At 52.2% G+C, this 13,762-nt stretch overlaps 1 protein-coding gene across 1 annotated transcript in view; it reads left to right on the top strand.

Moving 5' to 3' along the window:
• LOC127036673 (deleted in malignant brain tumors 1 protein-like) overlaps positions 1–13,762 on the top strand; it is a 143,006-nt gene that overhangs the window by 66,418 nt on the left and 62,826 nt on the right. The window contains exon 11 of the mRNA XM_050927767.1: positions 11,609–11,938. Within this exon, the coding sequence (XP_050783724.1) occupies positions 11,609–11,938 (330 nt within the window). The remainder of the gene's footprint in view (positions 1–11,608; positions 11,939–13,762) is intronic.

The raw sequence follows: 13,762 nt of genomic DNA, 5'->3' as shown, positions 1-13,762 counted from the left end.
TAGGTGTGCGTGCTCGCCATGTGCTTCGGTGCTGGAAGTTTTTCCCTCAGCACTACCCGTAGTGTGGGATCCCGACTGCGACCTCTCGAATGGCACCTCTATATCGCGCTATAAGGGGAGCTGCGCACTTCCCCCACCCTCAATTCCTTCTTGCCGCCAGCGAAGGTAGTCGGAACTTGTACTCCAGCTTTGCTATAACGTCTTCCTTAGTAGTACGATCTTCAACTATTACTAGTTTCTCAGATAGCAGCCTGGCTTGGGGCATGCCCCGAGCCCCAGGTTTCAAGTCGTGCGACTCCTGTCACAATTCCATGCCCAGAATCGATCCAAGCTCCGAGTGTCTTCGCTGTCTGAGCGAGACTCATATAAGTGAGTGCCATAAAATTTGTAAGTCCTTCAAACCCCGGACTAAGCACGAGCAAGAGATTCAACTCCGGGCTCTGCTTACGGAGTCGGCTCTGGCCCTGGCACTGGTGCACTGACCCGACCTGGCACCGGGCACAACGTCCTTGGTTCAGAGCGAGGCCCCATCCGCCAGTCGGCACCGCTCCCCCTCCAAGAAGCAAGGCAAGACCCAGTGGCACCAGGAAAAGGACAGGGGTGAGGCTGGACCTGAGTTGGGCAGCCTGCAATCCCCCTCGGGACCCAGACCTCCGACTCACGTGGAGCAGAGTAGTCCGGCCCCATCAGCACGTGCCTCCCTGACAATGTGGATTCCATCGACGCCGGAGGCAGCTCAGGCAGTGCGTGACATCCTCATCCTGCTGGTACCGAGCAGGCCACCCGAGTTGAGGCCCCAGTCCCGAGGAAAGCTGCCGCCGGGTGCCTGCGAGCCCTCACCGGCCAGGTCACAGGTTCAGGATTCTGCGCAATCTGCGGGGCCTTCCCGTAACCCGCGTCACGTTTCTACTCTGTTGTCAGGATCTCCTGGGAGTGAGTTGCTGGAGTCTTCCTTGGTCACAGGGGCCACAGGCGCCAGGACAGAAAGCATCGATGCTTCTCGTCCAGCCGCAGTGATAGCAGGTTGCGACGCCATCGACACTGCTGATCTTACCACGGCACGCTCCATGCTCGGAGTGCATCCTGACAGTCACCAGCACCAACGCGTCGTAGCCGTGGTCGCCGACAGGAGTCCAGAGAGAGCACTTCCGATGTCTATGTCTCATTGTTGTCGAGGTCTAAATCCCGGGGTCGGACCCGAAATGGACGGCACCGATCGAGTTGCTCCTATGGCACCATGTGATCCTCGGTCACATCAGTCTCGGCTCCCAGCCGTCCTTCCCCAGGCTGCACAATCCCTCAGGAACGTATAACCCTGGTTGGGCCTCAGCCAGCACAGTGGCAAGGGGCACCATGGCAAGGATAGTGGTGCCGCCGGGGCCCCGCTCTGTGGCTGGGGCATCCCAAGCGCCCTCAGTGTCTCTGCCTTGGCACCGAGACCAGTCATCAGGCGCCGAACCACCGGCACCGCACCCGGACATGGCATGTGACCTACCTGCACTGCCTGATGCCCTAGGTGCGGTACCAGGTGTCTTGATGGCACCAGATGAGTCCATAGCAGCGCTGCCTCCTCCTTCTCAGGAGGACTTCAAAGCTCATCAGGAGCTTCTCCGGCGTGTAGCCACCAACCTCCAGCTCCAGGCGGAGGAGATGGAGGAACCGGTGGACAATTTGTTTAATGTCCTGTCCTCCTTGGCACCAGGCCGCGTGGCTCTACCGCTTCACCAAGGGGTAGTCATCATTTCGTTCGCTATATGGCAAATTCCGGCCTCTCTGCCACCCATTTCTAAGAAGGCAGAGAGGAAGTACTTTGTACCAACAAGGGGGCATCAGTTTCTCTACACTCACCCTGCCCCGAACTCACTGGTGGTGGAATCGGTTAACCACCGTGAAAGACACGGTCAGCCCGCGCCCACCCCCAAGGACTAGGATGCGAGGAGGCTGGATACTTTTGGAAAAAAGGTTTATTCCTCTGTGAGTTTCCAGCTCAGGGTGGCAAACCATCAGGCATTTCTGAGCAGCTATGACTTTAACTTGTGGGGGTCTCTGCCTAAATTCGAGCTATCCCTCCAAAAGAAGGACAGGAAGGAATTCTGGACTCTAGTCGACGAGAGTGCGACAGCGGCGAAAGCAGCGCTCCAGGTGGCCTCGGATGCGGCTAACACAGCGGCACGTTTGACAGCCTCAGCTATCTCCATGTGACGGGTGTCGTGGCTTTCGCTGTCGGGGCTGTCCATGGAATCCCAGTCCTTGATGCAAGACCTGCTGTTCGACGGCAAAGCATTATTTGCGGACCAAACGGATACGCATCTGCATGGGATGAAAGACTCCCACACCACCTTGCAGACTCTCGGCCTGTATGTTCCGCCAGCCAAGGATGAATCTAGGCCGCAGCTCTCGTATCCCCCTGTAAGAAGCAGATATGAGCCCCAACCAAAAAGGCCTAGGGACCAGAGGCGCAGGTCACAGCGCCAGTCCCGTTTGGCCCCACACCCCGGCCCCTCAAAGGGCAAGAGGCAAGGGAAGAGGCATTTTTGACTCGTTGTGGGGGGCCACCTGGCCTGTTGGTGGGGAAACCCCCCAGTTAATAAAGTTAATAAAGTCCATGGGGACCCGGAACACTCCCTCCTCCTAAATCAGGAGGTGACGTGCCTCCTTGACCTAGGCGTGGTGGAGAGGGTACCTCGGGAATTCCAGGGCAAAGGGTTTTACTCCCGGTATTTCCTGATCCCGAAGGCGAAAGGCTGTCTCAGGCCCATCCTTGACCTACGGAATCTCCACCAGTTTCTGATTTGCTGCAAATTCTGTATGGTGTCCCTGGCCTCTTTTATTCCGTCCCTGGACCTGGGGGATTGGTTTGCATCCCTGGACCTCCAGGATGCGTACTTCCATATCCAAATTTTCAAGGGTCACAGGCACTTCCTCCGCTTCCTGGTAGAGAAAGACCATTACCAGTTTACAGTCCTTCCCTTTGGCCTTTCCACAGCCCGCAGGGTTTTTACCAAATGCATGATGGTGGTTGCAGCCCACCTCAGGAGGAACAGGCTGCAGATCTTCCCTTACTTTGGATGACTGGCTGCTCAAGGGCAAGTCTCAGTCTAAGGTGCAGGCGCAGATGGAATTCGTGCTAGATACCTGCACGAGTCTAGGCCTAGTGGTGAACAAGGAAAAGTCCACATTAGTCCCGGTTCAGTACATACACTTCTTAGGAGCGCTGTTAGACTCCCTGATAGCCATGGCCTCCCTCCCCCAGGACAGGTTTGAGTCGCTCAAAGGTCTCATCACCTCGGTCATGGCCTTTCCAGTCACCACAGCATGGGTGTGCCTTCACTCCCAGGCCCTATGGCAGCATGCCCCACCGTGGTGCGACATGCCAGGCTCAGGATGAGGCACCTCCAACTCTGGTTGGCCTCTGAGTATTCCCAGGCCAGGGCTGGCCTAGACAAGGTCGTCACGTTGCCACCCAATGTAGTAGTCGACCTGCAATGGTGGTCCCTCCCGAGCAACATGCTTCAGGGTATCCCCTTCTGAGAACCCCCTCCCTCATGAGATCAGTGAAATCCTTGCTGATCTTAAACGCAAAAAAGAAGCTTACAAGAAGTGGAAGATTGGACAAATGACCAAGGAGGAGTATAAAAATATTGCTCAGGCATGCAGGAGTGAAATCAGGAAGGCCAAATCACACTTGGAGTTGCAGCTAGCAAGAGATGTTAAGAGTAACAAGAAGGGTTTCTTCAGGTATGTTAGCAACAAGAAGAAAGTCAAGGAAAGTGTGGGCCCCTTACTGAATGAGGGAGGCAACCTAGTGACAAAGGCTGTGGAAAAAGCTGAAGTACTCAATGCTGTTTTTGCCTCTGTCTTCACAAACAAGGTCAGCTCCCAGACTGCTGCACTGGGCAGCACAGTATGGGGAGAAGGTGACCAGCCCTCTGTGGAGAAAGAAGAGGTTCGAGACTATTTAGAAAAATTGGACGAGCACAAGTCCATGAGGCCGGATGTGCTGCATCCGAGGGTGCTAAAGGAGTTGGCGGATGTGATTGCAGAGCCATTGGCCATTATCTCTGAAAACTCATGGCGAACGGGGGAGGTCGTGATCCACAGGGAGTAGCTCAAACCTCCAAAGTTCCTGGGCAGGGGCAGGACATTAGCACAGCAAGGGAGGGATGTGGCAGTGACATCACAAAGGCCTTTTGCAGGACCTCAGACTATTGATCAGAGATGGTGGGGAGATGGTGACCTCACAGAGAGATGCTGACATCAGCCAGGCAGGACAGGGGCAAGGGGCCAGGGAAACCTCAGAGACCCCTGTGGCTTTGCTTCAGCAAGTCTCCTTCTCCAGGTCTCTCTTTGATAATCCCGCCTAGGGCACCATAAATCCTAAGGACGGCCTTGGAGGTCCCGGATGATTGGAAAAAGGCTAATGTAGTGCCCATCTTTTAAAAAGGGAAGAAAGAGGATCCGGGAAACTACAGGCCAGTGAGCCTCACCTCAGTCCCTGGAAAAATCATGGAGCAGGTCCTCCGGGAATCAATTCTGAAGCACTTAAAGGAGAGGAAAGTGATCAGGAACAGTTAGCATGGATTCACCAAGGGCAAGTCATGCCTGACTAACCTAATTGCCTTCTATGAGGAGATAACTGGGTCTGTGGATGAGGGGGAAGCAGTGGATGTGTTATTCCTTGACTTTAGCAAAGCTTTTGGTACCCACAGTATTCTTGCCAGCAAGTTAAAGGAGTATGGGCTGGATGAATGGACTATAAGGTGGATAGAAAGCTGGCTAGATTGCTGGGCTCAGCGGGTAGTGATCAACGGCTCCATGTCTAATTGGTAGCCAGTTTCAAGTGGAGTGCCCCAAGGGTTGGTCCTGGGGCCGTTTTTTTCAATATCTTGATGATCTGGAGGATGGCATGGACTGCACTCTCAGCAAGTTTGCAGATGACATTAAACTGGGAGGAGGGGTAGATACGCTGGAGGGTAGGGATAGGATACAGAGGGACCTAGACAGATTAGAGGACTGGGCCAAAAGAAACCTGATGTTCAACAAGGACAAGTGCAGAGTCCTGCACTTAGGACGGAAGAATCCCATTCACTGTTACAGACTAGGGACCAAATTGCTAGGAAGCAGCCCTGCAGAAAAGAACCTAGGGGTTACAGTGGACAAGAAGCTGGATATGAGTCAACAGTGTGCCCTTGTTGCCAAGAAGGCTAATGTCATTTTGGGCTGTATGAGTAGGGGCATTGCCAGCAGATCAAGGGACATGATCATTCTCCTCTATTTGACATTGGTGAGGCCTCATCTGGAGTACTATGTCCAGTTTTGGGCCCCACACTACAAGAAGGATGTGGAAAAATTGGAAAGAGTCGAGCGGAGGGCAACAAAAATGAATAGGGGGCTGGATCACATGACTTCTGAGGAGAGGCAGAGGGAACTGGGATTGTTTAGTGTGCAGAAGAGAAGAATGAAGGGGGATTTGATAGCTGTTTTCAACTATCTGAAAGGGGGTTCCAAAGAGGATGGATCTAGACTGTTCTCAGTGGTAGCAGATGAGAGAACAAGGAGTAATGGTCTCAAGTTGCAGTGGGAGAGGTTTAGGTTGGATATTAAGAAAAACTTTTTCACTCAGAGAGTGGTGAAGCACTGGAATGGGTTACCTAGGGAGGTGGTGGAATCTCCTTCCTTAGAGGTTTTTAAGATCAGGCTTGACAAAGCCCTGGTTAGGATGATTTAGTTGGTGTTGGTTCTGCTTTGAGCAGGAGGTTGGACTAGATACCCCTTCCAACCCTGATATTCTATATATTCTATGATCTGGTGTCAGACGCCTCAGACCTGGGATGGGGAACCCATATGGGGAGCTTCAAAACCCAGGGCAGATGGTTGCCCTCGGAATTGCATCTGCACATAAATGTCGGAGCTCAGGGCAGTATGCCTGGCATGTGCAGCTTTCAGCCAGCACCTAAGGGGGAAGCTGGTCAGGGTTCTCATGGACAATATGACCGCGGTGTATTATACCAACAGACAAGGGGGTACGCTTTCCGTAGCCTTGTGCCAGGAAGCCCAGCTCCTGTGGGAGTTCTGTATAGCCCACAACATCCATCTGAGGGCTTTTCACCTACCCGGCAGGAGCAATATGCTCACAAATCGCCTAAGCAGGTTCTTCTCCCAGCAACATGAATGGTTTCTAAACAGGAGGTGGCCAGGCAGCTCTTCCTACAGTGGGGCACTCCCTGGGTAGATCTATTTGCCACCGTCCAGAATTGCCTATGCCCACGATTCTGCTCCAGGGCGGAAGAGGGCAAAGGGGTGATATCGGATGCATTCCTAATCCCATGGTTGGGCCGCCTGTTTTACGCCTTCCTGCCCTTCCCCCTGTTAGGCAGGGTCCTACAGAAGGTAAAGGCAGAAGGGGCTCGGATTATCTTCACAGCCCCGGGTTGAGCCTGTCAACACTGGTACGGGACCCTACTGCAGCTTTTAGTGCCCCTCCCTCCCCCCCCGTGCAGGCTGCCGCTCTGACCGGACCTCCTCTCCAAGGAGGGAGGATGTCTCCTCCACCCCAAACTGGCCGTGCTCCACTTGACAGCATGGCTGCTCCGAGGCTGAATGAGGAGGAGGGGAGGTGTTCAGAGGAGGTTAGACAAATCCTGCTCGAGAGCAGGAAACCGTCCACACGTCAAACCTACCTCGTCAAATGGTATCGGTTCTCCATGTGGGCAAGGGAGAGGGGTTCTTCCTCTTCCTCCGTGTCTATCCAGCTCATCCTCGATTACCTCCTGTCCCTTAGGACCCAAGGGCTGGTGCCCTCCTCGGTCAGGGTGCAGTGGCCATTTCGGCTTTCCACCTCCCGGTGCAGGGCCACTGTTTTCACACCACATGACCTCTTGGTTCCTCAAAGGGCTGGATCGGGCATTCCCTTACGCTAGACCCCCAGTCCCGCTCTGGGACCTGAATCTAGTGCTCTCCCACCTCACAGGGACTCCATTTGAGCCCTTGGCCATGTGTTTTTGGTCGCACTTATTGTATGAGGTGGCATTTCTGGTAGCTATCACCTCAGCCCAGCGGGTCTTGGAGCTTGGGGCCCTGACCTCCGAACCCCCATATATGGTCTTCCATAGGGATAAGGTCCAGTTCCACCTGCACCCAGCTTTTCTGCCAAAGGTAGTCTCGGCTTTTCACATGGATCAGGACGTCTTCCTCCCAGTCCTCTGTCCTAAGCCCCATGCCTCTAATGAGGAACGACGCCTGCACATGCTAGATGTGCGTAGAGCGTTGACCTTTTACTTAGACCAAATCAGGCCATTCCGTAAATCCCCTCAGCTTTTCATTGCTTATGCCGAGCACATGAGGAGGCGACCAGTATCCACCCAGCGGATCTCCCACTGGATCACCTCATGCATACGTACTTGTTATGACCTGGCAGGGATTCCTCCGCCTTCTATAGCTAAGGCTCACTCAACGAGAGCTCAGGCCTCATCCGCTGCCTATCTGGCTTACGTCCCTATTCAGGACATCTTCAGGGCTGCTACATGGTCCTCTGTCCAAACCTTCTCATCGCACTATGCGATCGTCTCCCAAACGCAGGATGATACCAGGTTTGGAAGGGCGCTGCTCCGCCCCGGTAACCTTTAAACTCCTACCTGCCTCCATCAGGTATAGCTTGGAGTCACCTACGGTAGAATACACATGAGCAATGACTCAAAGAAGAAAGGACGGTTACCTGTTCCGTAACTGGCGTTCTTCGAGATGTGTTGCTCAGGTGTATTCCACATCCTGTCCTCCTTCCCCTCTGTTGGAGTTGTCTGGCAAGAAGGAACTGAGGGTGGGGGGAGTGCGCAGCTCCTCTTATAGCGCGATATAGAGGCGCCATTCCAGAGGTCGCACTGGGGCTCCCCCACTATGGGTACTGCTAAGGGAAAAACTTCCAGCACTGGTGCACGTGGCGAGCACGCACACCTACTGCGGAATACATCTGAGCAACACCTCTCGAAGAACGCCACTTACGGAACAGGTAACTGTCCTTTCCATGGCTAATAAAATCATACCACGCTGACTAGAGCCTAGACTCATTGAAAGAAATACTTTTCTGTCTGGTAGAGCAATGCTTACCCCACAGTCCTTCCAGGGTTTTACTCCAGGCTTGGCTGTGATCTCCTGTTCCTGAGATAAATGCTGTCAGCCGCCTCCTGGGTGAAAGGGAGCTCTTGCCTCCCTCCTCTTTCTTTGTAGATACAGACCATTGTCTCTTCCCAGAGGGGGTCTCTCTTTGGAGACTTGTGCTGAGGGTCCTTTGTCTTTGTAAATTCTCAGGCTCCCACTGGGCACAGACAGTGAGTATAGCCTGTCTCCACTGCTGGGCTTCGTTCTATATGCTGATTGGCTCAGCCGAAGGGATTGCCATGGCGCAGGTGAAAAGCTTCACTTCAACACTTTTGGAGCCTCATATTCTACGTTTTACAGCTCTCTTCAGCTGTGTCCCATACAAACATCTTGCCTCCATTAGGTTTTCCAGCGAGCTGCTGGCTCTTGTTAGACACCTCACATACCACCTTTAGTGAGCCATTGTGCATATATCTCACCCGGGGATCCCTGTATAACTCTAGGCATCCCTGTGCCCTCTGTCAGTTGGCATCTAGTTAACTCTGGGCCAGACTCCTCTGCGGCATAATGGAGACATAGGTAACTGCAGTTTCCATTGGTTGGAGTTGGTGTCAATGCAGCCTGCAGCCACTCACTCAAATTTAAAATCCAGGGCCAGTTTCTCAAGAGTCCGGTTCCTAAGCACTGTGTCCCAGCGGATTTGCATTTCAGGGAATTTGTCTTGAAGTCCTAACTTCCCAAAGAGCAGGACACAGGAGACCCAATTCTTCCTCACTTCCTGTACTACACAGCTTACATATTTTAATGTCCTGTTTCTCAGCTGCCTTGACCTGCCCCAGAAGTGGCTGCATGTCAGTGGGGGGAGTCTTCTTCTTTTGGGTATGTCACAAGTTGATATCTATGTAACCCTTCTGCCAGTGGTGTCGGAAGCGACCAGGGCTCGGTTCAATATCTAGAGGTTCCTTTCATAGAATCATAGACTATTAGGGTTGGAAGGGACCTCAGGAGGTCATCTAGTCCAACCCCCCTGCTCCAAGCAGGACCAATCCCCAGATTTTTACCCCAGTTCCCTTAATGGCCCCCTCAGGGATTGAACTCACAACCCTGGGTTTAGTAGGCCAATGCTCAAACCCCTGAGCTATCCCTGCCCCCCAACTTTCCAACAGTATAACACAGATCCGGCTTGAGCATCCACCCAGTGACCTGGTACAATTACACACCACCCCCTGGGTGCTTCTACGATGCAAAGCTTCCCCTCTTGGAAGCACAGAGTCTCAGTGCAGAAAAGAAACTTTTTAATAAGAGGAAGGAAGCCCTCGGCATTTATCATAACCTAGTCCCAGATTTGGACCTTAGCGTCCAAAATATGGGGGTTAGCATGAAAACCTCCAAGCTTAGTTACCAGCTTGGACCTGGTAAAGCTGCCACCACCCCAAAAAATTAGAGTGTTTTGGGGCAGTCTGGTCCCCCCAAAAACCTTCCCTGGGGACCCCAAGACCCAAATCCCTTGAGTCTCACAACAAAGGGAAATAAACCTTTTCCCTTCCCCCCTCCAGGTGTTCCTGGAGAGATACACAGAAACAAGCTCCGTGAATCTAAACAGAGGGATTCCACCCTCCCCATTTCCAGCCTTGGAAAACAGAAGTACCGAGAGCTAATCTCTCTTCCCCCCTCATCCAGAGGGAATGCAAAGTCAGGCTAGTAAATCTAACACACACAGATTTCCCCCTGACTTCTTCCTCCCACCAATTCCCTGGTGAGCACAGACTCAATTCCCTGGAGTTCCCCACTAAAGAAAAACTCCAACAGGTCTTAAAAAGAAAGCTTTATAAGAAGAAAGAAAAATACATAAAAATGGTCTCTCTGTATTTAGGTGACAAATACAGGGTCAATTGCTTAAAAGAAATATGAATAAACCGCCTTATTTAAAAGAATACAATTTAACACATTCCAGCAACTATACCATGTAAATACAAAAGAAAAAGAAAACAATAACCCCTATTGTATTATGATCTCTGTACTCACAACTTGGAAACAGAAGATTAGAAAGCAGGAAACAGAAATCCTCTCATAACCGAGAGAGAGTCAGACAGAAGACCAAGAACAAAGGACTCACACACAAACTTCCCTCCACCCAGATCCGAAAAAGTCCCGTTTCCTGATTGGTCCTCTGGTCAGATGTTTCAGATCACTTCTTTCCAGGTGAAAGAGATGTTAACCCTTAGCTATCTGTTTATAACAGCATTAACTTGGGAAATCGCCAGAAACAAGATTTATAAACATGAAACCATGAGCAAAACACCTCCGTGAGAATACATTAGGCAGTGTCTTTTGCCTCAGATTCTCAAGTCCAGCAATTAAAATTTCCTTTAAGATGCCACTCCCTTCTCCCTCCACCGCACCCCACTCACAGCAGTTGTCCTTGGTTAGTGAAGACCCAGAGTTTAGAGGTGCACCTGTGTGAGTTCAGCTCCCACCATGGGGGCAGGGAGGAGAGCTCCTAGCTGATATGGTGGCAGCAACCTGCCATCCACTCACCTCTCCACTCGCCCTCACCTTCTGCTATCCCCGGCCTCTCTACTGTGACCTCTGCAGGTCGCCCTCTTGAAGCTCCTCCCAGCTCTTACTGACTGTCAGCTGTAAGTGAGGAAACCTCAATACGGAAGCAGGCTGGGCAAAAACACTGTTTCACAGCAGGCGATTTCAGCTCTGGTGATCACTGAAACCAAAATTCTCCTAATAGAGTCTTAATTAACCTCATTTATCTGAGACTGGAACTGGGCTGGCAGCACTAGACATGAGTGCAGCAATGGCTGCCACGAAACGATGTTGCTAAGTCAGATGTGGCAAGTCAGCAGGAACTGCAGGGGCAGGTGTTTACTTCAGGAGGAGGCCGATCTGCTTGTAGGAAGTGTGCATTGCCTTTGCACTGGTTGGAACCATTTTCAGCCTGGTGCACAGCAGGTTCCTGCCTGCCATCCCTGTGCTCCAGGCAGTTCTAAGGGGGATGGATTCTGGGTGAGGTTTTCAGGGATCTATGGAGCCAACACATGTAAATTCGAGGCAACCACTAATGACATGGGAGATTGTGTTCAGCTCCCAATCACCAAGATGCTTATGTCAGCGTCTGCCCCGCCACACTTCACAGTATCGAACTGGAGCAAATACCAGCGGTCGGAGTGAGGGTGTAAATCTGCTCCCCAAGAGGTTCCTGCCAGCAGTGCAGGGGGTGATCTTTTTAAGTGCTCTCGTGGGAGCAGTAGGTCAGACTGCCGTCCAGTCTGCCTAATTAGATGACAGCCTAACTAGGTGAGAGCTGGCTGGGAGAGGAGTGAACAAACTTCAACATTGCCCAAGTGATTAGCCTGGTCAGTGGTGAGGAGCCCTCGATAGGTAGTGGCTGTGTACAGAGACCAATCAGATCTGTCAGCAAGAGGCGCTACGTTCCCCAGCGACATGAGAGATCAGATGCACAGGAACCTCCCTGAGTGTTTCTTCCCTTGGGTATTTGCAGATGCTGACATCTCAGAAGTAGCTCAGCTCCGACTGGTGAATAGCAGGAGTCACTGCGCTGGGAGGGTTGAGATGCTTCACAACCGTCAGTGGGGAACCGTGTGTGATGACAGCTGGGACTTACAGGATGCCAGAGTCGTATGCAGGCAGCTGGGCTGCGGGACGGCATTATCAGCCCCAGGAGGAGCTCGATTTGGGCGAGGGTCAGACCGTATCTGGCTGGATAACGTGAACTGCACAGGGACAGAAGCTGCCCTCTCCGATTGCAGGACTCGGCCTTGGGGAGAGAATAACTGCAACCATGGAGAAGATGCCGGTGTTGTGTGTTCAGGTAACTTGCACCCATCACGTCACTGTGGGTGGTGCAGGGATTGAGCTGGGAAGCTGTGCTGTCTGAGCCCTGGTCTACGATGGTGTGGGGGGGATGTCAAACTAAGTTACGGAACTTTGGCTACGCGAATAGCTTAGCTGAAGTCGGCGTGTATTAGGTCGACTTAACTGGCCGTGAGGACAGGATCGAGTCGACCGCTACCGCTCCCCCATTGACTCCGCTTCTGCCTCTCGCGAGCTGGAGTTCCAGAGTCGATGGGGAGTGCTATTGGGGATTGATTTTATCACGTCTACACTAAACATGAGAAATCGATCCCCGATAGATCAATCACTACCCCCCGATGCAGCAGGTAGTGAAGATCTGCCCTGAGTCAGCACTGACCCTAGTGCCCCAGCATGGTGTTAAAGGCCTGTATTGCAGGTAGAAGGTGTCTGTAGGGGGCACTCTCCATCTGCAGTTATGATGGCCCTGATGCCCCAACGCAGTGCCATGGGCTCCTAGAAATAGGAAACCTTGTCTGTGCCTGCTGTGGGATAGCTCCCTAACTCCCTCGGCCACAGGCCACACAAGCTGTGCCTTCTAAACCTTTGGGAGAAGGGTGACCTCTCTCCAGGTTGGCAATAGGCACACTGCACCCCTCGGCCATCTGAGCGTTCCCCTGAAGCACTCAGTCCCAGTCACACTGGGCATTCACAGCGGACACAGATCTGCTGCTCCCAAAGGAACAGAGTCCCAAGGTGACCAGCTCCACCTCCCATCTCTGCCCCAATCAATACGCAGCTCTAGATCCCTTCACAGTCACACTAAGGACAAGTGATTTCACAGAGTAGAGATTCGAGGGGTAGCAAGGAGAACGGTTGGAAAGAAATAGTTCTATGGCCAATTAAATTATATCACATTGACTAGAGCCTAGACTCGTTGAATGAGATACTTTTCTGTCTGGTAGAGCAACGCTCACCCCACAGTCCTTCAAGGGTTTTACTCCAGGCTTCGCTATGATCTCCTGTTCCTGAGACAAACACTATCAGCTGCCTCCTGGGTGGAAGGGAGCTCTTGTCCTCTCTCCTCTTTCTTTGTAGGCACAGACCATTGTCTCTTCCAGAGGAGGTCTGTCTTTGGAGACTTGTGCTGATGGTTCTCGGTCTTTGTAAATCCTCATGCCCTCAGTGGGCCCAGGAGGTGAATACAGCCTGTCTCCACAGCTGTGCATTGTTCTATGTGCTGATTGGCCCAACTGAAGGGATTGCCATGGAGCAGATGAAAAGCTTCACTTCCACATTTCTGGAGCCTCATATGCTACATTTTACATCTCTCTTCAACTTTGTCCTAAACATCTTGCTCCCATTAAATTGACTGTTGGGCTGCTGGCACATGGTAGAGACTTCACATGCCTCCTTTGGTGAGCTATTGTGCATATAGGCTCATAGACTCATAGACTTTAAGGTCAGAAGGGACCATTATGATCATCTAGTCTGACCTCCTGCACAACGCAGGCCACAGAATCTCACCCACCCACTTCTGTAACAAACCCCTGACCTATGTCTGAGCTTTTGAAATCCTCAACTTGTGGTTTAAAGACTTCAAGGTGCAGAGAATCCTCCAGCAAGTGAGCCATGCCCCACGCTGCAGAGGAAGGCGAAACCCCCTCAGGGCCTCTACCAATCTGCCCTGGAGGAAAATTCCTTCTTGACTCCATATATGGCGATCAGCTAAACCCTGAGCATGTGGGCAAGACTCACCAGCCAGATACCCAGGAAAGAATTCCCTATAGTAACTCAGATCCCACCCTATCTAGTGTCCCATCATAGGCCTTGGGCATATTTG

The sequence above is a fragment of the Gopherus flavomarginatus genome, chromosome 18, assembly GCF_025201925.1.
Source record: "Gopherus flavomarginatus isolate rGopFla2 chromosome 18, rGopFla2.mat.asm, whole genome shotgun sequence".
Lineage (NCBI taxonomy): Eukaryota > Metazoa > Chordata > Testudines > Testudinidae > Gopherus > Gopherus flavomarginatus.
Note: the sequence above shows the minus strand (reverse complement) of the source record. Positions and strands in the feature narration are given on the sequence as shown.